At 43.7% G+C, this 24695-nt stretch overlaps 1 protein-coding gene across 1 annotated transcript in view; it reads right to left on the bottom strand.

Moving 5' to 3' along the window:
- Window positions 1–24470, bottom strand: part of VPS33A (VPS33A core subunit of CORVET and HOPS complexes) — a 43970-nt gene extending 19500 nt beyond the window's left edge. Inside the window, exons 1-7 of the mRNA XM_068244761.1 lie at window positions 24326–24470; window positions 18203–18268; window positions 15489–15616; window positions 14493–14676; window positions 13302–13418; window positions 3011–3185; window positions 1855–2048 (exon numbers count right to left, since the gene is read on the bottom strand). Coding sequence (XP_068100862.1) covers window positions 1855–2048; window positions 3011–3185; window positions 13302–13418; window positions 14493–14676; window positions 15489–15616; window positions 18203–18268; window positions 24326–24469 — 1008 coding nt within the window. The 5' untranslated portion in view covers window position 24470. The remainder of the gene's footprint in view (window positions 1–1854; window positions 2049–3010; window positions 3186–13301; window positions 13419–14492; window positions 14677–15488; window positions 15617–18202; window positions 18269–24325) is intronic.
- Window positions 24471–24695: the final 225 nt, after the last annotated feature.

Raw genomic sequence — 24695 nt, 5'->3', positions numbered from 1 at the left:
TCATGTCCCAAATGTTATGCCCACAACCCGTCATTTCTCCATCTTATCTGGCAATGCCCCCCCATAGCAGACTTCTGGAAACAAGTCACTGATTTTCTGCACGATGTGATGGGATCTCCAGTAGACCCAGATATCAAAACCTGTATCCTTAATCTCCTGCATGAAGATACCCCCAAATTTGATAAAGTCCTGCTTATGGAATCCCTATTTGTTGCAAAAAATGCATTACCTTCAGATGGTTGTCCCCGATTTCCCCTACCCTTGAGGTCTGGAAGAATAGAGTGCGGAAAAATCTTCCTTTTAAAAAAACTTATTTATGCCCATAGAAAATGCCCAAATAAATTTAATCAGGTTTGGGATAAATGGATATCTCATTAAATCGGTGTAGTCTCCGTCCCTAGCCCAACATTTGATTCTGAGTTCTTGTGTCCCGGGATTATAATCTGGTTTGGTCGTATGACTATATACTCGTTCTGTAAAAACGTTGTATTCAGCATGTAATTTTTTGTATTCTCTGTACATTACTCTTTGGTTGTCTGCATATAATGATTATAACTTACTCCTTTCTGTATACTGTACCTTATTCTGTACCAATCCTTCAATAAACACATTTGGTTGATAAAAAAAAAAAATGAATATAAATATGCTTTAGTAAGATGTGAGGATGTTGCACAAACTCATGCTTACTATATATTTCTTCCAAGCTGCAGATCATAAAGAATGTAAGAACTCTTGCAAACCTGCCCTCCATAATCATTTTTCATATGGTTAGCCTTTAGTTTGCAACACGGATAAACCCTCATCTGAGTTATATCACACAATAGGGAGGGTTTGGAAAAGTTGACTGTCACAAGCTCACACATGCAGTGAAAATGCAAACACAATTTCCTCCTTTTTGAAATAAAACTGAGGAAATTCTCTTCCGGTTTGATACTTACCCAAGTATCTTACCCCAAGTAGAGGGAAGTCTCTGGATAGCACAAAGCCTTCCCGATCCTTCTGGTGGGTTGTCATTTCAGCGCCGTCTCCAGGGCCGGATTTAACATAAGGCACTGTAGGCATGTGCCTACAGGCACCTGATAGAAAAATGCACCTCACTCCTCCCCTAGTGCTTACCTCCTTCCCCATGCAGAGTTCAAAGCAAAGAGTTAATGAGATGTTGCTCACCCAGCACTTGGCATTCAACTGTCGAGATCTCCTTTCAGTTGGGGGCACCACTAGCTACTTAATAATGAAGGTACCTGAAGTAAGGGATAAGTGACAGCTGGGACAGCCAGCACACTTGTGGTGCAGTTTGGTGGGGGTTTTGTAGGTTCATGGAGCGCGTTGTCTAGGGTGTCAGGACATCTGTACCTATAGGCAAATCCAGGCCTGGCCGTCTCCGTACAGATGTATTCATCCTCTGAAATACTTGGGGATGCAAGTATTTCTGGAGATTGCCTGCAGCGTCCCGAACAGCTAAACTGAGGGTGGCGCTGCTACAATGAGCTGGACCGTGAGCATTACCTTATCTAAGGCAAGTAGCCAATCTGATGCAAGTTTAATCACTTCCAGTTTGCTTCAACAAATTCAAGTTCTTCTCTCTGTTAAAAAGGATTTCCCCTTGTAGGTACTGTACAGGCACACAACTATTCACTATTATTTCAACAACACATACTTTTGTCCAATATGACCCCGGCAAAGGTTGCAAGCCCTTGCCATCTAATCGCAGACAATTTCTAATTTCAGCCAAGGATATGTCCTACAATGCTCGACTGAGCTGCAACGGGCCCAATGTCAAACAGCCATCCCAATGTGAATGTCATGGAAAGAGCACCCTTGCATTTTAGTAATGAACAAGTCAGGAAAGCTTACCTCAAAAGCAGCAGAGATAATCTTGGCCTTTTTACTGAGCACGGTACCCACAGCATTGAAGTTTTTGTCTCTGATCTCAGCATACAGCTCTTCTGCAGAGTTAAGCAGTAGCTTCTTGGCCTCGGTAGGTAAATCCTTCCCACCTTCACCTTGCTTCTTAGGAGCAAACTTCTCAGGAGGAAGTTTCACATGACCTGTTGTAAAGCACATACTTAATTGCAAAAAACTAAAACAAAAACCACACCACACCATACACCAACTCTCTTCAGGGAAGAACAAAAACCACAAGTCTCAAAAACATAGAAAAAGAAAATCATTCTGTTAACTGTAACATGTGGATCACTCTGAAGATATTCAAGATTATTTTGACAAAGTGGCTCCGTGAGCAAAATTCCACGATTTTTTAAGTCACAGATTTTGCTGCCCGGTAGAGGCAGAGCTGTGCACAGTAGCTTTGCCGCTTATCCAGTCAATCTCCGTCTCTCCACGCCCCTCTCAGTAAAAGAAGACAGAGGGGGAGGGAGGGGTGGAGATTGACTGGATGAGAGGCAGAGCTACTGCACGCAGCTCTGCTTCTACCAGGAAGCAAATTTGTGCGATTGCAGAATTTTGCCCCAGGATTTCAGGGGGATAAATGCCTTGTTCTGCTGTGGGGATGCGGCAAATAAGCTTGGATCGTAATGCTGAAGCTAACTAAGCAATATAAAATGATTAAAAAGGCATCTGACTCTAGAAATGCAGACCCTCCAGTATCCATACATCTTTACCTTTCTTGGGTCTGTTTTTTTTTTTTTTTTGTTTTCTTAAAAAAAAAAAAAAAAAAAAAAAAAAAAACACACACACATTCTGACCTGTAATCGGCCCACAAAGATCACAAGTTAAGGAGCCAATAAAATCATTGTGAAGTCCAATATGTCTATAGTCTATTTGTGTACTTTTTCTGGGTCATGGGCTCCGAGCCAGAGGACAAACTGGCAAGTTTAGGTTGTTTTGGGGTTTTGATTTTTTTTAAAGGTAATAAAGAGGGCAGTCATGTTTTCTCTGCAGGTTACCTTTAAATTATGAACAGAAATATTTTACAAAAGCAAACATAAAACATGGGTGAAACCGTGAAAACATTATCTGCATCTGTCCTCAGGGTAGTGAGATCACTTACTATTCTGAATGCCGTAAACCTCATCAATAAGCCCCTCATAGGTGAGCTGAGTTGCCAGAGGTGTCAGCAAGTCCACATTGCGATCCAGTAACAAGAGGGTGTCAAACACTGGCGTTATCTGGTTGTGGCTTCCTCCCAACTCTCGTTTCATCCTAATCATCATGTTAGCAACATGCTGCAACGAAATAATTACTTCAAACTAAATTTTTTTTTTAAATCAACCTTTGTTAGAGCTGTAAACAGCAGCTGCACAGTTTGTCTCCCTCTCTCGTTTAGGTGACAGCCAGGTAGAGGTCCTGTGCTCGGAACACAAGATTCAATTTTACATTCAATTAAGGGGTAATGTGACAGAAAATTGCATCATGTGTACCAGGGCTGTAGAGTCGGTACAAAAATTATCCTACTCTGCCTCCTCAGGTTAATGAACCTACAGACTCACTCAAGGTACTAAAAATTGCTTAGACTCCACAGCTCTGGTGTGTACATGTCTAGACTGCTCCTGATTAATAAATGGATCGATTTTCCCATGAGAACTTCAGAAAATCGATCCAGTTATTGAACGGGAGCAGATTGGACATGGCAGAAATAATTGTCCGATTAACAGCATTATGTGTACCTAGCATTAGACGTGACATAGCACAGTTAGAGACCGTTGGCATGTGCAGCGGATCTGTCTGAATGGAAAAGCCAGATCGAGATAATCTAAGTCCACGGTTTTAAAAACCCTGTTGGTTTGGATTATCCATAACCGCTTACCCTGTCCTGAACTAATCACAGATAAAACAAAAATCTTAGTAATTATCTAACCAATAACGTGTTCACATGCTGCAATTCAGACCATCTTGGTCCTTAGGTCTAAAATACAATAGGCATGATTCACAAAGCCGTTTCACCAGTCTTCCTCTGTTTTCACCTTATCTAGGTTACATTTAGGCTCCCAACGAGCAAAAAATATAATATCATTAAGTTAAGAAAAGTAATATTGAAATTAAGTTAATCAGGAACAACTTTGAGTGATTATTTTTCTTGAAAATGTGCCGAAAATTTATTTTTATTAAATTAGGCGATAAATAAGTCATTTATGAGAAGTTTCGTCAATAGAGCCCAATGTCAGTCCCACTTTTGGCCATTAGAGCACTCTGATTAAGGTCTTAAGGCTCAAACCCACTAGCAGCATTGTATTGCCAACATTTTGAAAATGCTCGTCCATTCACTTGAATGAGAATTGCTGTAAAATTGCAGCAAAACCAGCGCAAAAATTTTACCGCGATTCTCATTCAAGTTAATGGAAAAGGGTTTTGAAAACACTGGCAAAAAAACAAACAAAAAAATACACTGCTAGTGGGTTTGAAGCCTTAAAGAGACTCTGAAGTCTCTTAAAAACCCACTTTTTATTACAAAATCGTGTTTAACATTATTACCCTACCTAAACCACTACATCCCCACCGCTGTAATCTTACTAAATCCCCCCAAACTCCCCGGGGGTCAATCCGGGCAGCGCTTCCGTGAGAAGCAGAGCTATGAGCCGCAGCTCTGCCTCTCAGCGGGTCTATCAGCCCGGATCGCCGCCTCTCCCCCGCCCCTCTCAGTCTTCCTTCACTGAGAGGGGCGGGGGAGAGGCGGAGATCTGCTGCTGATAGACGGGCATGGAGGCAGAGCTGCGCCTGAAAGCTCTGCCTCCTCTAGCAGCAAAATCCACGACCAAGAAAGTCGTGGATTTTGCGGGGGAGAGGGAGGGGGGAATTTAGTGAGATTACAGCCGCAGGGATGCGGCAGTTTAGGTAGGACAATGTTAAACACAATTTTGTAATAAAAAGGATTTTTAAGAGACTTCAGTGTCTCTTTAAGGCTGGTACATAAATCCAATTTTGATTGCCCAATTTTACCACTTCTATCCAATATGAGCACTTACTTGCTCAATCTGTTTATAGAATTTAACCACTTCACCACTGAGGGGTTTTACCCCCTGAGCACCAGAGCAATTTTCACCTTTCAGTGCTCCTTCCATTCATTCATCTATAACTTTATCATTACTTATCGCAATGAAATGAACTATATCTTGTTTTTTCCCCCACCAATTAGGCTTTCTTTAGGTGGGACATTATGCTAAGAATTATTTTTTTCTAAATGTGTTTTAATGGGAAAATAGGAAAAAAATAATTATTTTTCAGTTTTCGGCCATTATAGTTTTTAAATAATGCATGCTACTGTAATTAAAACCCATGAAACGTATTTGCCCTTTTGTCCCGGTTATAAAACCATTTAAAATATGTCCCTATCACAATGTTTGGCGCCAATATTTTATTTGGAAATAAAGGTGCATTTTTTTCAGTTTTGCGTCCATCCCTAATTACAAGCCCATAGTTTATAAAGTAACAGTGTTATACCCTCTTGACATAAATATTTAAAAAGTTCAGTCCCTAAGGTAACTATTTATGTATTTTTTTTAATTGTAAATTTTTTAATTTTTTTTTAATTACAAAAAAAAAAAAAAAAATAGGGAGTGTGGGAGGTAATGAGTTAATTTTGTGTAAAAGTCATTTATTTGTATGTGAAAAATGTGTAGGGTGTAGTTTACTATTTGGCCACAAGATGGCCACAGTAACTTTTTGTTTTAATGCGACCTCCAAGCTTCCTTCCGGAAGCTTGGAGGAAGTAGAAGGAGGCTGGACACGTGAGTTTTTTTCTCACAATGATCGCGCTGCCCATAGGAGAGCAGCTGATCATTGCGGGGCTTAGATCAACGAACGGGAATGGATTTTCCCGTTCATTGATCTCTGGGCGAGCGGGCGGCGGCGTGTTTACTAGCGGCGGGCGGCGTGTTTACGAGCGGGAGCGCGGGCAGCGTCGGGAACGCGGAAAGTACGTGTTTCTTCGTCCCTGGTTGTTAAAGGATGGAAAAAGGGGCGGAGAAATACGTACGCGCGGGGGTAAAGTGGTTAAAATCTGTTGGCCCTCATACTACATGGAGGTGGTAAAATTGGTCAGTAATTGGCAAATCAAAATTGCATGTGCGTATCACATATCAATGTGCACATGTATTTTGGGAGAGAAAGATTCTAAACCAAGCAGCACCTGTCATATGGCTGCATGAAAGGCCCCCCAGCTCATTTAAAAAGACAGAGTAAGCTTATGCCCTCCCCAGCACACATACACAGGAGCTGAAAACTAAATGCAAAAGAGAGATCAGTTCTACAGAGTGCACTACATGTTGCAAGCTTCTCTTAGGTACCCACCCTCTCCTCTCTCGAGAGCTACCCCATATTTTTTTAAAGGGACAAGTATGTTATGAGACTGTACACACACAAAAAACGAAACAAAAGAAAAAAAATATCTTCGAACATTTGTGCAAACAATTTTTACCAGATCACATTGTGCAAAGATCCAGCTATTTGTTTTCCAATTAAGTTCCCCGGAAATTCATCTGTTATATTATATTCCCGTTTGCCAATAATGTGTTGTCTACAAGGATTCCCCCTCTTCTGTCCCACAACTTCACAAAGTAGTTGATAGCCATGTGGAATCTCTGTCCAATGACCTTGTTGTTGCTGCTGCTGGAGCAAGCCCCCAGATCTCTTCCTCCACAGGACAGCACATACAGTAAGTGTGAACCAAGCATGCATGACTCACACAAAATAAAAAAAAATCAGTCCAGATGACAAACAACTTTCTCCTTATCTCATCATTAAAGTGTACCCAAGGCAGATAGGGGTGGGGGTGTCGAATCTTGCGCAAGGAGGAGGAAAGCCTCTGGATCCAGCACAGACTTCCCATGTCCTCCTGGACCCCACCATTGCCGCTTGTGGTCCCCCTAAAAAGTCTAACAAGAGCTTGTCGGATTGCTGATTAAATTGCGCTCCTCTTCATGCACAAGTGCGGCCGTTATGTGCTTGCACACTAAGCTGCTGTAGGTTCTGTGCTACTGCGCAGGCATGGCCTTACTCACACGGATGCAGCGCTTGTGCATGAAGACATGAAGAGGACGGCGGTCACAATCTTCAGGAGGAGCATAGGCAGCCACAGCTGTCTGACTGTTCCCGGCCATTTCGGGTTCTCTTTAACTACTTGAGGACCTAGGGCTTTCTACCCCTTAAGGACCGGCCACTTTTTTTCCATTCAGACCACTGCAGCTTTCACGGTTTATTGCTCGCTCATACAACCTACCACCTAAATGAATTTTGGCTCCTTTTCTTGTCACTAATAAAGCTTTCTTTTGGTGCTATTTGATTGCTCCTGCGATTTTTACTTTTTATTATATTCACCAAAAAAGACATGAATTTTGGCAAAAAAAATGATTTTTTTAACTTTCTGTGCTGACATTTTTCAAATAAAGTAAAATTTCTGTATACATGCAGCGCGAAAAATGTGGACAAACATGTTTTGGATAAAAAAAAAAAAACATTCAGTGTATATTTATTGGTTTGGGTAAAAAAGTTATAGCGTTTACAAACTATGGTGCAAAAAGTGAATTTTTCCATTTTCAAGCATCTATGACTTTTCTGACCCCATGTCATGTTTCATGAGGGGCTAGAATTCCAGGATAGTATAAATACCCCCCAAATGACCCCATTTTGGAAAGAAGACATCCCAAAGTATTCACTGAGAGGCATAGTGAGTTCATAGAAGATATTAATTTTTGTCACAAGTAAGCGGAAAATGACACTTTGTGACAAAAAAAAAAAAAAAAAAAAAAAAAAAAAAAAAGTTTCCATTTCTTCTAACTTGCGACAAAAAAAAATGAAATCTGCCACGGACTCACCATGCCCCTCTCTGAATACCTTGAAGTGTCTACTTTCCAAAATGGGGTCATTTGTGGGGTGCGTTTACTGTCCTCGCATTTTGGGGGGTGCCAATTTGTAAGCACCCCTGTAAAGCCTAAAGGTGCTCATTGGACTTTGGGCCCCTTAGCGCAGTTAGGCTGCAAAAAAGTGCCACACATGTGGTATTGCCGTACTCAGGAGAAGTAGTATAATGTGTTTTGGGGTGTATTTTTACACATACTGATGCTGGGTGGGAGAAATATCTCTGTAAATGACAATTTTTTAATTTTTTTTTTTTTTTTTTTTTTTTTTTTTTTTTTTTTTACACACACAATTGTCCATTTACAGAGATCTTTCTCCCACTCAGCATGGGTATGTGTACAAATACACCCCAAAACACATTATACTACTTCTCCTGAGTACGGCGATACCACATGTGTGGCACTTTTTTGCACCCTAACTGCACTAAGGGGCCCAAAGTCCAATGAGTACCTTTAGGATTTCACAGGTCTTTTTTGTTTCAAGACTACTCCTCACGGTTTAGGGCCCCTAAAATGCCAGGACAGTATAGGAACCCCACAAATGACCCCATTTTAGAAAGAAGACACCCCAAGGTATTCAGTTAGTAGTACGGTGAGTTCATAGAAGATTTTATTTTTTGTCACAAGTTAGCGGAAAATGACACTTTGTGAAAAAAAAACAATAAAAATCAATTTCCGCTAACTTGTGACAAAAAATAAAATCTTCTATGAACTCACCGTACTACTAACAGAATACCTTGGGGTGTCTTCTTTCTAAAATGGAGTCATTTGTGGGGTTCCTATACTGTCCTGGCATTTTAGGGGTCCTAAACCGTGAGGAGTAGTCTTGAAACAAAATTTCTCAAAATGACCTGTGAAATCCTAAAGGTACTCATTGGACTTTGGGCCCCTTAGCACAGTTAGGGTGCAAAAAAGTGCCACACATGTGGTATCGCCGTACTCGGGAGAAGTAGTACAATGTGTTTTGGGGTGTATTTTTACACATACCCATGCTGGGTGGGAGAAATAACTCTGTAAATGGACAATTGTGTGTAAAAAAAATCAAAAGATTGTCATTTACAGAGGTATTTCTCCCACCCAGCATGGGTATGTGTAAAAATACACCTCAAAAAACACATTGTACTACTTCTCCCGAGTACGGCGATACCACATGTGTGGCACTTTTTTGCACCCTAACTGCACTAAGGGGCCCAAAGTCCAATGAGTACCTTTAGGATTTCACAGGTCTTTTTTGTTTCAAGACTACTCCTCACGGTTTAGGGCCCCTAAAATGCCAGGGCAGTATAGGAACCCCACTAATGACTCCATTTTAGAAAGAAGACACCCCAAGGTATTCCGTTAGGTGTATGGCGAGCTCATAGAAGTTTTTATTTTTTGTCACAAGTTAGCGGAAATTGATTTTAATTGTTTTTTTTCACAAAGTGTCATTTTCCGCTAACTTGTGACAAAAAATCTTCTATGAACTCACCATACTCCGTACGGAATACCTTTGGGTGTCTTCTTTCTAGAATGGGGTCATTTGTGGGGTTCCTATACTGCCCTGGCATTTTAGGGGCCCTAAACCGTGAGGAGTAGTCTTGAAACCAAATGTCGCAAAATGACCTGTGAAATCCTAAAGGTACTCATTGGACTTTGGGCCCCTTAGCGTACTTAGGGTGTAAAAAAGTGCCACATGTGGTACCGCCGTACTCAGGAGAAGTAGTATAATGCGTTTTGGGGTGTATTTTTACACATACCCATGCTAAGTGGGAGAAATATCTCTGTAAATGACAATTGTTTGAGGTTTTTTTTTTTTTTTTTTACACACAATTGTCCATTTACATAGAAATTTCTCCCACCCAGCATGGGTATGTGTAAAAATACACCCCAAAACACATTATACTACTTTTCCTGAGTACGGCGGTACCACGTGTGGCACTTTTTTGCAGCCTAGGTGCGCTAAGGGGCCCAACGTCCTATTCACAGGTCATTTTGAGGCGTTTTCTAGACCACTCCTCGCGGTTTTAGGGCCCCTAAAATGCCAGGGCAGTATAGGAACCCCACAAGTGACCCCATTTTAGAAAGAAGACACCCCAAGGTATTCCGTTAGGTGTATGGCGAGCTCATAGAAGATTATTTTTTGTCACAAGTTAGTGAAAAATGACACTTTGTGAAAAAAAACCAATAAAAATCAATTTCCGCTAACATTTGACAAAAAAAAAATCAAAAAAAAAAAAAAAAAAAAAATCTATGAACTCGTCATACACCTAACGGAATACCTTGGGGTGTCTTTTTCTAAAATGGGGTCACTTGTGGGGTTCCTATACTGCCCTGGCATTTTACGGGCCCACAACCGTGAGTAGTCTGGAAACCAAATGTCTCAAAATGACTGTTCAGGGGTATAAGCATCTGCAAATTGATGACAGGTGGTCTGAGGGGGCGAATTTTGTGGAACCGGTCATATGCAGGGTGGCCTTTTAGAGGACAGGTTGTATTGGGCCTGATCTGATGGATAGGAGTGCTAGGGGGGGGGGGGCAGGAGGTGATTGATAGGTGTCTCAGGGGGTGGTTAGAGGGGAAAATAGATGCAATCAATGCACTGGGTAGGTGATCGGAAGGGGGTCTGAGGGGGATCTGAGGGTTTGGCCGAGTGATCAGGAGCCCACACGGGGCAAATTAGGGCCTGATCTGATGGGTAGGTGTGCTAGGGGGTGACAGGAGGTGATTGATGGGTGTCTCAAGGTGTGATTAGAGGGGGGAATAGATGCAAGCAATGCACTGGCGAGGTGATCAGGGCTGGGGTCTGAGGGCATTCTGAGGGTGTGGGCGGGTGATTGAGTGCCCTAGGGGCAGATAGGGGTCTAATCTGATAGGTAGCAGTGACAGGGGGTGATTGATGGGAAATTAGTGGGTGTTTAGGGTAGAGAACAGATGTAAACACTGCACTTGGGAGGTGATCGGACGTCGGATCTGCGGGCGATCTATTGGTGTGGGTGATCAGATTGCACGCAAGGGGCAGGTTAGGGGCTGATTGATGGGTGGCAGTGACAGCGGGTGATTGATGGGTGATTGACAGGTGATTGACAGGTGATCAGTGGGTTATTACAGGGAAGGACAGATGTAAATAATGCCCTGGCGAATTGATAATGGGGGGGTCTGAAGGCAATCTGAGCGTGTAGGCGGGTGATTGGGTGCCCGCAAGGGGCAGATTAGGGTCTGATCTGATGGGTAACAGTGACAGGTGGTGATAGGGGGTGATTGATGGGTAATTAGTGGGTGTTTAGAGGAGAGAATAGATGTAAATGCTGCGCTTGGGTGGTGATCTGATGTCGGATCTGCGGGCGATCTATTGGTGTGGGTGGGTGATTAGATTGCCCGCAAGGGGCAGGTTAGGGGCTGATTGATGGGTGGCAGCGACAGGGGGTGATTGATGGGTGATTGACAGGTGATCAGTGGGGATAGATGCATACAGTACATGGGGGGGGGTGATCAGGAGGGAGCAGGGGGCAGGGGGGGGGAGGGAATAAAAAAAAAAAATAGCGTTGACAGATAGTGACAGGGAGTGATTGATGGGTGATTAGGGGGGTGATTGGGTGCAAACAGGGGTCTGGGGGGTGGGCAGGGGGGGGGGGGTCTGATGGGTGCTGTGGGCGATCTGGGGCAGGGGGGGGGGGGGGGGAAATCAGTGTGCTTGGTGCAGACTAGGGTGGCTGCAGCCTGCCCTGGTGGTCCCTCGGACACTGGGACTACCAGGGCAGGAGGCAGCCTGTATAATACACTTTGTAAACATTACAAAGTGTATTGTACACTTTGTATGCGGCGATCGTCGGGTTAACATCCCGCCGGCGCTTCCGTATGGCCGGCGGGATGTTGGAGGGTGAGCGGCGCCAGGCGGAGGATCGCGTCACTGATGACGCGATCGCTCCGCCCATGCCCCTACAAGGACCGCCGCCATTTGTCTATACGGCGGTCCTTGCGGGGTGCACTTCCCGGCCGCCATTTGTCAATACGGCGGTTGGGAAGTGGTTAAAGGAGTTATCCGGGCTTTCAAAAGAAAATAAAGGCTACTTACCGGGAGCTTCCTACAGCCCCAAGCTCCCAGGACCTCCCTCGCCGCACCTCTGCGCGCAGCCGTTCGCCAGAGCTCCGTCCCAGTCCCCGGCGATGACGTCAGAGCGACCTGGAGGTCGCTCTCTACTGCGCCTGCGTGAGCATCGCTGTCAATCACCGCCACGTGGGCCGGAGCGGACTGCGCAGGCGCAGAACTACTGCGCCTGTGCAGTCCGCTCCGGCCCACGTGGCGGTGATTGACAGCGCCGCTCACGCAGTAGAGAGCGACCTCTAGGTCGCTCTGACGTCATCGCCGGGGACTGGGACGGAGCTCCGGCGAACGGCTGTGCGCAAAGGTGCGGCGAGGGAGGTCCTGGGAGCTTGGGGCTGGAGGAAGCTCCCGGTAAGTAGCCTTTATTTTCTTTTGAAAGCCCGGATAACTCCTTTAAAGCAAATCTAAACTGTAAAAATATACTAGAATAAAAGCACTTAAAGTGTACCCAAGGCGTCACATAGTTAAAAAAGGAAATGCATACCAAAGAAGAGATAGAGTAGCTTCTGGATCCTATAAAGCAGAGTTCCCCAACCCTGTCCTCAAGGCCCACCAACAGTGCATGTTTTGCAGGAAACCACAAACATTCACAGGTGAGGTAATTAGTGTCTCAGCAAAGCTGATTAACTACCTCTGTGGATTTCCACAAAACATGCACGGTTGGTGGGCCTTGAGGACAGGGTTGGGGAACACTGCGTATAGAAGCTTCAAACGCCGTCCTCTGTCCCACCATTGCCCCCTGAAGGTCACATCGTGGCCGTGCGCCTCTTTAGGCTTGAGTGTGGGCATACTGCAAGAGTACCTGTGCAGTAAGCCAGAGCCGCTCATGCATGACTGGCTCAGTGCTACTGCCCAGGAACGTCCACGCTTGTGCCAGAAGAGGAGCATGGTCCCGATACTAAGGAGGGTCCCGGCGAGCAAGGCTTCCCACTCCTAATGCAAGTATTTAATTTTTTTTTACATTATAATGCCTCTGGTTCTCTTTATAGCTAAACCGCTTGGCGCACTTTGTCTTCAGGGACCCTCCCATTCTACCTTCATTTTTTGTTCACGGCCTCCCGGAAGTTCACCAGGGCCATGAAGAAGTACATTTGAACTGGGCGGGCTTCTTTCGGTCATGAACACTTCCTTTTGCTGGGCTAGTGCACTTTGGAATTAGTAAATGCCCTGTAGTTGCAGTTGTGCACAGCCACAGGCGCTTCTGGCCTAGAATGTTGATTGTATGGGCAGTTGAATATTAAAATTCCAACCCATTAGAACCACATATTGCAATGCATGAGCCCTGAGGAGCTAATGTGTTAATGGCCAGTGTACCCTGAGCTAGTAACCGTAAATATGTTTTTGTTTTTTTTTTTGTTTGTTTTTTATCACATATAGTGCAATACTGAGAAAAATTGCTGAACACTTACCCTGGCACACTCCCCTTTCCCACAGATTTGAGGAATCGTTCCATATAAGGCTTGCAAAGTGGTAAGACCTTTAGCAGCATGATATAACGTGGTCTGATCATTTTCCAAATAACATTCCTGTTGAAAAAGTAAAAATGCTTTTATTGCACAGAAAGGTGGGGTGGGGGACAGAAAACAAACAAAAACGACACAGGATAAAACTCTGAACGGGAGGAAGTACACTGGGCAATACTGAGAGTAAAGTGTAACCTACTGCAAGGAGATAAACAGTGGGGGTGCAGCTGAAGGGAGAAAAAAGTCATGTGGGAACAGGAGCCAGTAGTATAGGGGATGAGGTGCAGTGTTGTAAGGGGTAGGCAATATTGAGGATGTGTGTGGGGTATTGCTGGGGAGTGTGGTGGTGAAAAACGGGGGGGGGGGGGGGAGGGGGGCTTTCAGAACCACAGGACAGTGCTGCAATCTTTGCTGTAGGTGGGAAGATGAACATTATTATGGCAGGAAGAGGAAGAGCGTGAAAGGTTTCAGCTGCTCAAATGCAATGCTCTCACTGTCCACCACTGCAACCTCTTTCGTTGTCCACCGTAACAGTCTTCCATACAGTCTCCTCTTTCTTGCTGCCCACTGCATTTGCTGGTGATGTCCAACCACCAACATCCACTCTTGATGACCACTTTCTACCCACCCACTGCTAACCTTTTCTTTCTATCGATTTTCTCTTTGCCAGTGTCTTTGTATGCCACTACCTCTCTCATTGCCTACTAGCCTTCCATTATTGCTCTCCCGGTCTGATACTGCTTTGGCTGCATCTTTTAAACCACCAATTTTCCTCTCACACGCGTCTCTCACCACCCCTGGCCCACCAACAACATTTCTAAAGCCATCGTCTTTCACCATGCCCACTCGGTGCTGCTCTCATCACCTCTCCATGCGTTCTCTCTCATGCCATCTACAACATCCCTCCATTTTTCAGCCACTCCCCCATCTCTCATATTCTCTGCCTCTTGACTGTTTTTATTATTCTCTCCACTCCACATCCTTTAATCAAGTCCGTTAAACTGTATTAAAGAATATAGTTTGATAATGTGCTTTATCTAAAGGCAAATAATGGCCCAGTATTTGCTCTTCACAAAGAAACTATTTTCTTCATTTTTACTGCTCACTATATAGCCATTCAACAAAGTATCGGATTACCTTGAAAGCATGCTCAGATTCCATAGACAACAGGTCTCCATCAAAAGGAATCAAGTTTAGGCGGTATTCCTCCCGGTGGTAGAAGGATCCTAGAACCCCGAGATCCTTCAGCCGCTGTTCACAAAGTAAGCTTCGACGGGGCACAAACAAGATGTGGAAGTCTCGATTTCGCCCCTTATCTTCTCTATATATGGGAAAAAGCATAGATTATACTTCACATTAAAAAGCTCCTTCCAGAATGCGTCATACATGTGTTGGTTTCACCTGTTTGTGCACTCTTTCTCCGTCATAGCAGGCAACACAAGCCTCAACGCAGGATCACAATAATGAACAGTGCTCACTAACCAAAACTGCTGCAAGCCCTTAAAAGTTTTGTGGAACTTCTGTCAAACTGTAAGACATTGTTCTGTCTCACTAGACTGCATGGCATTGCATCAAGTTAAATCACTACACCCCAGCATTCATTCTGAAACTAATTAGTGGCAGATAAAAAAAAAAAAAAAAAACACTGCCTATAATTAACGTTTTATTTCAATCAAGTATTTTAATCAAGTGGGGAATATTTTAGGTCAGACTATAAAGGGCCCTTTCACACTTACCGCGGTTCATCCCGTTGCATAACACCACTGCATCCCGTCGCAGAAGAAGTGATAGTCATTTGGGGCCCTCACAATGATCATGGTGCAGTGGGTCCCGTAGTGATGACCCAAGAGCAACTGTGCATTGTGTGCATCTCACCCAGTGCTGAGGTTTAATTTGATGGGAAAGTATGCTTCACTGTATGGTCGCACTCCAGTGGTAATGTGCGGTCCAACCTTTTGGTGGTATCATTGCAGTGTGATTGCAGAATCGCACTGCAACGGACTGTTTGAGATGTGGAGTGGGCCTATGCCCAGTAAATTCGAGCCAGCAGCTGGCACTTTCATTTGACATCTAGCCTTCCAAATACTAACAATTACAACAGCAAAACATAATCCAGTGAACAAGCATACATACCTTCGAATATTCTCAGCTATTATATCCATTAATTCAAGTTTTGGCCTGACAAAAAATATGATGTTTTTAACTTCAGATGATGGCAAAGGACCAGCCTTAAGTGTAAACATTTTTTCAACTTCATGTTCCTGGAAGAAAACATAATTGAACTGTTATGTAACTCAAGAAAAAAAAAAAAAATAAAAATAAAAAAAAAATAATATGAACAAGAACACATACTGCTAAATCCTATTAGTCTCTGTCCTGCTTTATTCTTGGTTTTTATTCTCTCATTTAATTTGTCCTGGATATTGGCACACACAAAGTCATTGTACAAGGACCAAGATTACTGATTCTGACAGAGGATATAAAATTCTCTATGGGCTGGTGCACACCGAGCGGCTTTTTGGGCGTTTTCAGATCCGCTTGCGGCTGCGGATCTGCTTGGTCAATGTATCTCAATGGGGTGGTGCACACCAGAGCGGGGGGCGTTTTGCAGAAACGAAAAATGCCTGGGTGAGGCATTTTTTGGATTGCGGGTGCGTTTCTGCCTCAATGTTAAGTATAGGAAAAACGCAAACCGCTCTGAAAAACGGCACTTCAGAGCGGTTTTGCAGGCGTTTTTGTTACAGAAGCTGTTCAGTAACAGCTTTACTGTAACAATATATGAAATCTACTATACTGAAAACTGCAGCAGCAATCCGCAAAACGCTAGCAAACCGCCATAGAAAAATAAAAAAAAGCGTTTAAAAATCTGCTAGCATTTTGCGGATCTGCTAGCGGGTTTTGGTGTGCACCAGCCCTATGACTGGTATAGAACACCATCCCTGCTATTCAATAGGGGATTAATATCATCTGAAGCTTGTTTTAGACTGAAGGTGTGTCATGTCCGCAGACCAGACTCACTGTTGGTGGACTTGTCCTACGGTCAGCAAGTTCTGAGGCTATTGTTTTGGCATCTGAAATGGTTGAGTCTCCTTGATCCCTGGGTCTCTGTTTCACAAGAAATGCCCCTCCTGAGGGCCCTCTTACACTTTGCTCTCAGTAATAACTAAAAGAAAACAGATTTTCTAAATAATGCCCATGTTTTCCTATGGCACAGTTCCCACTTTATGCATTTTAACTGAAATCTTTTTCACAATGCACTGCTATGGAAAAACGACGCAATCTGCTTTAATACTATATACTAATAGGGACATGAGAACAGACACTTACTTTGCTGTCTGTTTTATTCTGATCTGCCCTGTGAGCTTGTAATCGCTCCTGTAAAAAGCACCGACTGAGCTCTCATTCAGCTGCTTTATCAGGAAGCTCTATAGCGGTAAAGGTCCGTACACACGCCCGGCGGATCGCTCAGAAACAGCCGTATCAGTCCGCCGACAGTGCGTACACACGCCGGACTGTCGTTGGAACGCCCACCCAGCGGGAGGCAACGACGGACCCGTCGTTGCCTCCAGTCCAGCGTGTGTACGGACCTTAACAGCAGTCTGCTCAAGCCCGCCCCCCTCTCTGCCTGTGTTCTTTCTAGCTTTGCACAGAACAGCAGGAAAAGATGTTTATTTATCTACCTAGATAATTAGTGTCTGGGCTTGAGTTAGACTCATCTCTCCCCATCTGAACCAGGAACATACAGGGACTGTACACAGATGAAATGCAGCAGATGTGCTTGTCTTTGGTTTTACAAGAATAAGTAAAATTAATTGTGCCTGTGTGTATATGTCTGCAGGTTTTTTTCCTAATATGTATATATGTGCCACTGCATACATTTGATGGAGAACTTTCCCCAGTGACACTGACCCAGAAGCAGATGTTGGCCACCTTGGATTTTAGACAGGATAAAGATGAAAAATTAAGAATGAAATGAGCACAGGAGAGCAACAAAAATTGCAGGAATGGCCTGTATTTGGCATACACTTTCGGGGGATATGTTTATTTTAAAATGTACCTGTTCATTTCAGGGGTCCTTTAAGTGTAAAAGGGCCTTAAAGTTAGCCTAAACCCAAATGTGTGTGTGGGGGGGGGTCCTTTACTTGGGGGTTCTACCAGCCCCCTGCGCCCGCGCACTCTCCATACGATCCTCCGGTCCACTGCCGTGGCAAAAAGTTTCATTTTTGAGCGACTGGCCAGTCAAACTCTCTAAATACATACAGGGTGCATTTCTATGTGTTTTCCTTCTGTCCTGTGCAAGAGTTAAGGTCCACTTTAACTGATGCTATGGGACTTGCTTTAACATGCCTTTCATTTTATTTAGTAGAGGTTTGCAATATTTTCCGCTTGTAGGTCTTTGTGATTTTTCTCAGGTCACTATTGTATATGGAGGCAGGGCCGGTTCAAGTAACAATTGGGCCCTAGGACAAAATTAGCCTGGGGCCCCCCCAACAGACACCCCCTGACCATAAAGTGTCATTAGAGGCCCTTTGTTGCAGCCAAATTTTCCTCCTGGGCCCAAGAGCTGGCTGCTGAACCTCCCCCAATCACCTCCCAACTTAGACTCTGCAGAGTCCCTGGGTAGCAACAGTTAAGATGGGGAGGGACACCTTGGGGGCCCCTACAGGCCCTGGGGCAATTGCCCATTTTTTCCTATGGTAGCTCCGGCCCTGTATGGAGGTATATTTATTGTCTCTGTTTCTAACTCCTTTATGGGGAATTACTATGCCTTGGCAAATCTGTAATGCTTATTTGATGTTGGTAATATAAAGGTTTACTGACTGATTCTAAGTAATAGGAAACCATACCTTCAGAAGGGAATACTGCGCAATTAATCCAAAAGGTCCTGTCAGATATTCATCCCATACAATAGCCTAGGCAAAAATACAAAAAAAATATGTCAGTGCTGGAGACAAGTGTGGTATACCTTCCTAACAGGAAAAATAATGTGCAATAAAACCAATATCAGTTAAGCAAAAATGTACCAGTCGCGAAAATCTATAGCAATCAATCACATGTTAATGCTGCATGGCCTCAGATTTTTCCTCGGCCACGAATTTGGATGGCTTACATAGACTTCTATAGGCTGCTAAAATCCACCTGAATTGGTGGGCGGGTAATCGGCCCGGGATTCACAGAAATGAAAACCTAGCCTAAAAGCAAAACAGACACACTTAATATTTGAAATAAACAGCAGGCTTCCTAAGGGCAGCTTCAGAGAAAAATCTGTAATTTTGCTGCAATTTTTCACGATCGCAAAGGGACATACATGCAAAAAGAAAATTAGAGAGAGAAATTAGGGCACGGGTGAAGCGGAAAAAACCTCTCGCCCTGCTATTACAAATTTCCGGGCAGCGTAAATTACTATTCCCACTCCAGGTGTCATGGACTCAGGGGTAAGATGCATTGAATTGCATTTGTTTTTTTCTAGTAATTTGGGCTCAGTCTTTTGCCAGTGCCCAAGTTACCCTCTGAGTGCCGCTATAGCAATAATTCACACTAGTCTATAGTGGCACCCAATTTTCCAGCACCCTTTTTGTTTCTTTCGCCCAAAGGCAGCAACTTAAATAGCGTTTTGTTGATCACCAGCAATTGGTAATCGCAGTATCACCCACAGTGTGAAAGAGCCCTAGCAGAAGTTTTTTCTGACAAATTCAATCACTTCGATCAAATCTGCCAACTGTTTACCGACACCCTTTTCTTAAACTTTTGACCGATTTTGTACAGTTTATTGATCAAAAGTTAAGCAGGCCATACACGCATCGATTTTTAACAGCAAATTTGATCACTCTGATTGAATCTGCCAGTTCTATATGATGCAACGAGCTGCATAAATTGTAAACACGTTTGGACGTGCCCGTAGCTTTCAAATCGAAATGCACTGCTTGATCAGATCAGAGAGGAATTGCTCTGGAAATCTATGCCCGTATGGCCACCTTAGAATCTTCTTTGTTTTGAAGTCTTGTTTGTTGCAGTAGTGTATTGTACCGTGTTAGCCATCAGTAAAAGTAATGAATCTTTCCTCTTATCGGGCTACTGAAGATGAAATGTCAGTACTCTCCAAAGGCCTGTCATTCTGCCCTGCGAGACCCATAGACAGGATTGCACTCTGTGGAAATATGGAGGAATTTTTCAGAAAGCTGCGACTCAAGGAACACTACCATGATAAGGAAGCCTGTGATACAATGGATAATGGACCAAAACGCACCAGATCTAAAAAGAAAAAAAAGAAAAAAAGATAGACCCCCAAAGAAGGGAAAAACCCGGCCCTGGATAAATACATCAACAAATTCAGACGCAGAATCTCTGACAGGATCCTGAGTAAAAGAAAGACACTGGCCCAGAACGTAACACCACAGGAGCAACAGGCCATCAGATCCCTTAGGGAGAATAAGGACATTATTATTAAACCAGCGGATAAAGGTGGTGCCATAGTCATAATGAACACCAGTGACTACATCCAGGAGGCACAAAGACAATTATCCAACACCACTCACTATGCCAAATTACAGGGGGACCCCACAAAAGGCTACAGGATGGCACTTAATAGGATTATTAACAGATTGCCTGCAAACATCAGACTACATGTAAGGACCCTTATCCCTGAAGAGCCTAGAACAGCCTGCTTTTACATGCTTCCCAAGATCCACAAAGAGGGAAACCCAGGCAGGCCCATAATCTCAGGGAGCGGAACTCTTACAGAGAACATCTCAGGGTGGCTGGAAAACATCTTGAAACCTCTTGTCTGTAAAAAACCCAGCTACTTACAGGATACCACCCACCTCCTGAACAAACTGACAGCCATCGGCCCAGTACCTGAGGGAACCATACTGGCCACCATGGACGTGGAGTCCCTGTACACGAACATTCCCCATGATGATGGTATTGCGGCCTGCCGTAAATATCTTCAGGGTCAGGGCATACCTGTAAAGCCTATTGCTGGACTGATCAAATTCATTCTCACTCATAATTATTTCACTTTTGGACAGGACCTCTATTTACAGCAGATGGGCGTGGCAATGGGTTCGCGATTCGCTCCACAGTATGCAAATCTATTCATGGCCAAAATCGAAGAGGAATACCTCAATGCATGTGGCATAAAACCCTTGGCCTACTTCCGCTTCATTGATGATATTTTAATCATCTGGTCCGCAAGGGAGGATGATCTTCTCCAGTTCCACAGGAACTTCAATGCCTTCCATCCTACAATCAAATTGAAACTTACCTACTCTCACACAGAGATTAACTTTCTGGACACCACCATATACATCAGGGGTAACAACATACAAACCTCTGTGTATCGCAAACCTACAGACCGTCTCACATACCTAAGATATGACAGTTTTCATCCCAAGCACATTAAGAACTCTATAATTTACAGCCAAGCTATAAGGTACAACCGGATTTGTTCTGACAGGATGGACAGAGACAAGCACCTGGATCACCTTAAGAACACTTTCATTAAACAAGGTTACAGTCCTCCCATGGCTGAGGCCCAAATCAGGAAAGCCAGCAACATCCCCAGGACTGAACTCCTGAAATATAAGCAAAACCAGAAAGAGGAACGTGTCCCTTTGGTTGTCACCTACAACCCACACCTGGAAATCTTAAGGAGGATTGCTAAGGAACTTCATCCCATTTTACACAAGGATCACAGACTGAGAACGATATTCGCTAAACCTCCACTCTTGTCATATTGGCAACCACACAATCTAAAACAGATGATTGTCAGGAGCTCTTTGAATAGGCCTCAACAAAACGGAACATCACCCTGCCGACAAAAAATATGTGGGACCTGCAGACACATTTACTCCACTGACAGGGTAACGATACCAGGTTCACAACAGGAGTACAGAGTACAAGGTAAATTTTCCTGTGGGTCCACCAATCTGGTATATCTGATCATGTGTGCTAAATGCCCCAATGCTATGTACGTAGGAGAAACTGGACAAACACTGCGCAAACATATGAATGGACACAGGCACACTATTAATGATACCAAATCTGGACTCCCAGTTGCTACACACTTTCGGTCCAACGGACACAGCATGGATGATCTTTGTGTCACCGCCCTGAAGGGCGGCTTCAAAACGTCAAATGACCGATTAATAGCAGAAACAAAATTTATAAATTGGTTCAATGCTGTGCAGAAGGGTTTGAATAAGGACAACAACTTTCTATATTGGTATGAGATTGATGATATATGAACTGTCTCAGCCACTCTAGCTGAACTTGTGAACTAAGAATTTACCATACCTCTGGGTCAATCCTAAATACCAGGTCTGTGAGCAATGGAGTAAACAAGGATCCTTATCTTACCCCATTTAGATGGTCTGTTTGTATTAAGGCATCTTAATGACGTATTTATGCTTGAAAAAAATATCTGTTTTCCCTTTTGATGTTGCATGTATATAAGCTGTCTGTACCACCAGCTTGCAAACTAACAGGATGTAAACCTGACGAAGGCTGCAAGGCCGAAAGCTTGTTTATTCTTATTCATTTGTAGTTAGCCAATAAATGGTATCATCCTGATTTAAAACTTCTTGCTTTATTTGTTGCAGCCACCTGGGACAATATTGCGTACTTCTGTCCATAGTTCTTAAGGTATTCTGTCTACCAGATCTAATCGTCTGAACCCATCTTTCACCTCTACTGTGAGTTCATATGGAATATTGTTAAGTTCAAATATTGTTGGACTACAGGCTTCACAATAACAACCACATAATTTGTATAGCGCTTTTCTCCTGTTGGACTCAAAGCGCTCAAGAGCTGCAGCCACTGGGACGCGCTCAAGAGGCCACCCTGCAGTGTTAAGGAGTCTTGCCTTGAACTCCTTACTGAATAGGTTCTGACCCTAGCCAGGATGCGAACCCTGGTCTCCCATGTCAAAGGCGGTGCCCTTAACCAGTACACCATTAAGCTTTTGTCTATAGTTTTATTCTAGACCATGCATCATTAAGTGCAGGTCATGACTCTTGACCTGGAATCTTTAGAACAAATTAGGACGTGAGACTCAAGTTCAAGAACGATCACTGGTTAATAAATCTTGCATTCCATGTTCCAACTATATATTGTTTTTTTGCCGCATCAGACTGCACTTTTGATATTTCTGATCATCTCAGCATTTGAAAGCCCTCCTGGCTTTAATACATCAGCATAATTAGCTCTTGCTCTACTCATACTAGCCTTCTGCTCTTCCCCAGTACCTTGTTGGCTATCTTCCGAATTGGGGGAATCCTCTTTGGATGCCATATTAACATAACTCTAGGTTGTTTCTGTTCCTCGGTTTCTTGACAAAAGTTAGCTGGAGATGACTGCCAATACTTTCTCCAGCAGATCGTAATTAGATCTATTTGGTAAATTGCAGCCAGTAGTGAGATGACTTTCACTGCCCTCAATAAAGCTATATGATCAAAGATGGAGTCCACCACTCAGGTTAGTCTCAATAAAACACAGGTAAAGCTTAAAGAGAGCCTGAACTGAAAATAAAAAGTCAAAATATGCACACACAGGTCATACTTACCTCCTGTGTAGTCTACTACTCAATGTCTTTCTACTCTCCCTGCATCCCATTTGTCCACTGTGATCAATGGAATTCTCTGTCCTCCATTTTAAAAATGGCCATTACCCCATAACAGCTTCCTGGTCAGCACACTGTTAAGCTGTAATATCACCCACTTGAGCCATAGGGAAACATGGACATTACCTTGCACATTCAGTTGTAACTGAAAGCTGCTGATATATAACTGACAGCAACTGGTATATTTCAGTTCTGAAAAAAAATATTGTCAGAACTGGAAGGGATCACTGTAAGCAGAAAATGGTGAGCCTCTTGAGAGGAACTGACAGTAAGGTAAGCATGTAATATTCATTTGCAGCTAAGTCATGTGTTAATAATTTTAAATATTTACTCGCTTCAGGTTCCCATTAACCTCAGGATAAGTGAAGGCATGCCAGACTTCTCTAGCAAGTAGCTCATAACAATTTGAGGTTCTTTTCCATTAGCCGGGCGCATACACTAGGTGGCGATACAACTCCACCAGGGTTACATCTTTCCCTACTATCCATGGCGCTCTGGAGGGGGAATAGTAAATAACGCCACCTAGTGGTTGCGCCCGGCTAACGGAATAGTACCCAATTTTAATTCATAAGCTAATTCTACTGACATTTCCAGTGAACACCAAACATTCTGATGCACCTATCTTTTGAACAAAAAACAAATAAAAAAAAAATAAAAAAAATAAAAAACACCAGGTTGCTTGGCTCCTGAATTTGACTATCCCAGTATTTACCTGATAACTTATTTCATTCTGAGGTCAGTAAGGGCTGGGACCCACTCGCAGCACTTGCCGATCGCCAAAGTGCCGCAACATTGGAATCCTATGGGGGTGGGTCCACCTGCAGCATTGCAATAAAAAAAACAAAACCCTAGCTTGCAAAATGTTGAGAGCAATCCCAGAGTGATCACATTAATGGATGCAGAGCCAGATCGCGGGTTTGACCACCCATGTGTCCCAGCCTTCCAACTCGGACTACCTATGTGCAAAGGTCCAGGTCAGGCATTGCTTACTCTACACCACATCTCTACTGCAGCTCTGTAAGTCTGCAGTGTAAGCTGTGGCTCTTGATCTCAGCAGAAGAGATTTGTAATATATAAAGTAAAGGAGGTGTCCCACGGAATATCTACATATAGCTGGTATCCATTGTGCCTAGCAGCAAGAAGGCGGTATCCAAGACATAACCATGTACCCTGGTTACACTGTTCTAATTTGTAAACGCAAATAAATAAAAATAAAAAGCAAAAAATAAAAAAACCATGATCACAAAAAAAATGTCTGCCACTGCCAAAATCACAGAGCTGTTTTCATAAACATAATTGGGGTCAGTGCAGCAGGACCTGTGCGATGCTATTTATGGCCCTCCAGCCTCACCTTACTGCCAGCACATTTATCCAGGAACTCCCGCAGTTCAATCCGCATCGCCTCCCGCAGAACGTTCAGGTTCACCCGGCCGCAGGACAGATGAGTCGCCATATTGGCGTATCTTCTGACAGACCGATTCATGTGACCGGTCATGTGACGGGAACCAGCAGAGACGGGAATAACACTAGAGAGTATAGCATGCTTGCATGCGTCTGGGTGCAGTAATATGGTGGCGGTGACATCACGTGATACTGTATGTAGCAGAAAGTGGAGAATTTCCCAGAGCATTCAGCCCTGACTGATGAATGAAACAGAGTGATTGCTCTGTGCAGCTCAGCTGCACCACTTCTGCGTCTGCTTTTCTGTACCTGTGTTGATA

Source organism: Hyperolius riggenbachi, chromosome 1 (assembly GCF_040937935.1).
Source record: "Hyperolius riggenbachi isolate aHypRig1 chromosome 1, aHypRig1.pri, whole genome shotgun sequence".
NCBI classification, from domain to species: domain Eukaryota; kingdom Metazoa; phylum Chordata; class Amphibia; order Anura; family Hyperoliidae; genus Hyperolius; species Hyperolius riggenbachi.
The sequence above is the reverse complement of the archived record's forward strand: the minus strand, read 5'-3'. Positions and strand labels throughout refer to the sequence as shown.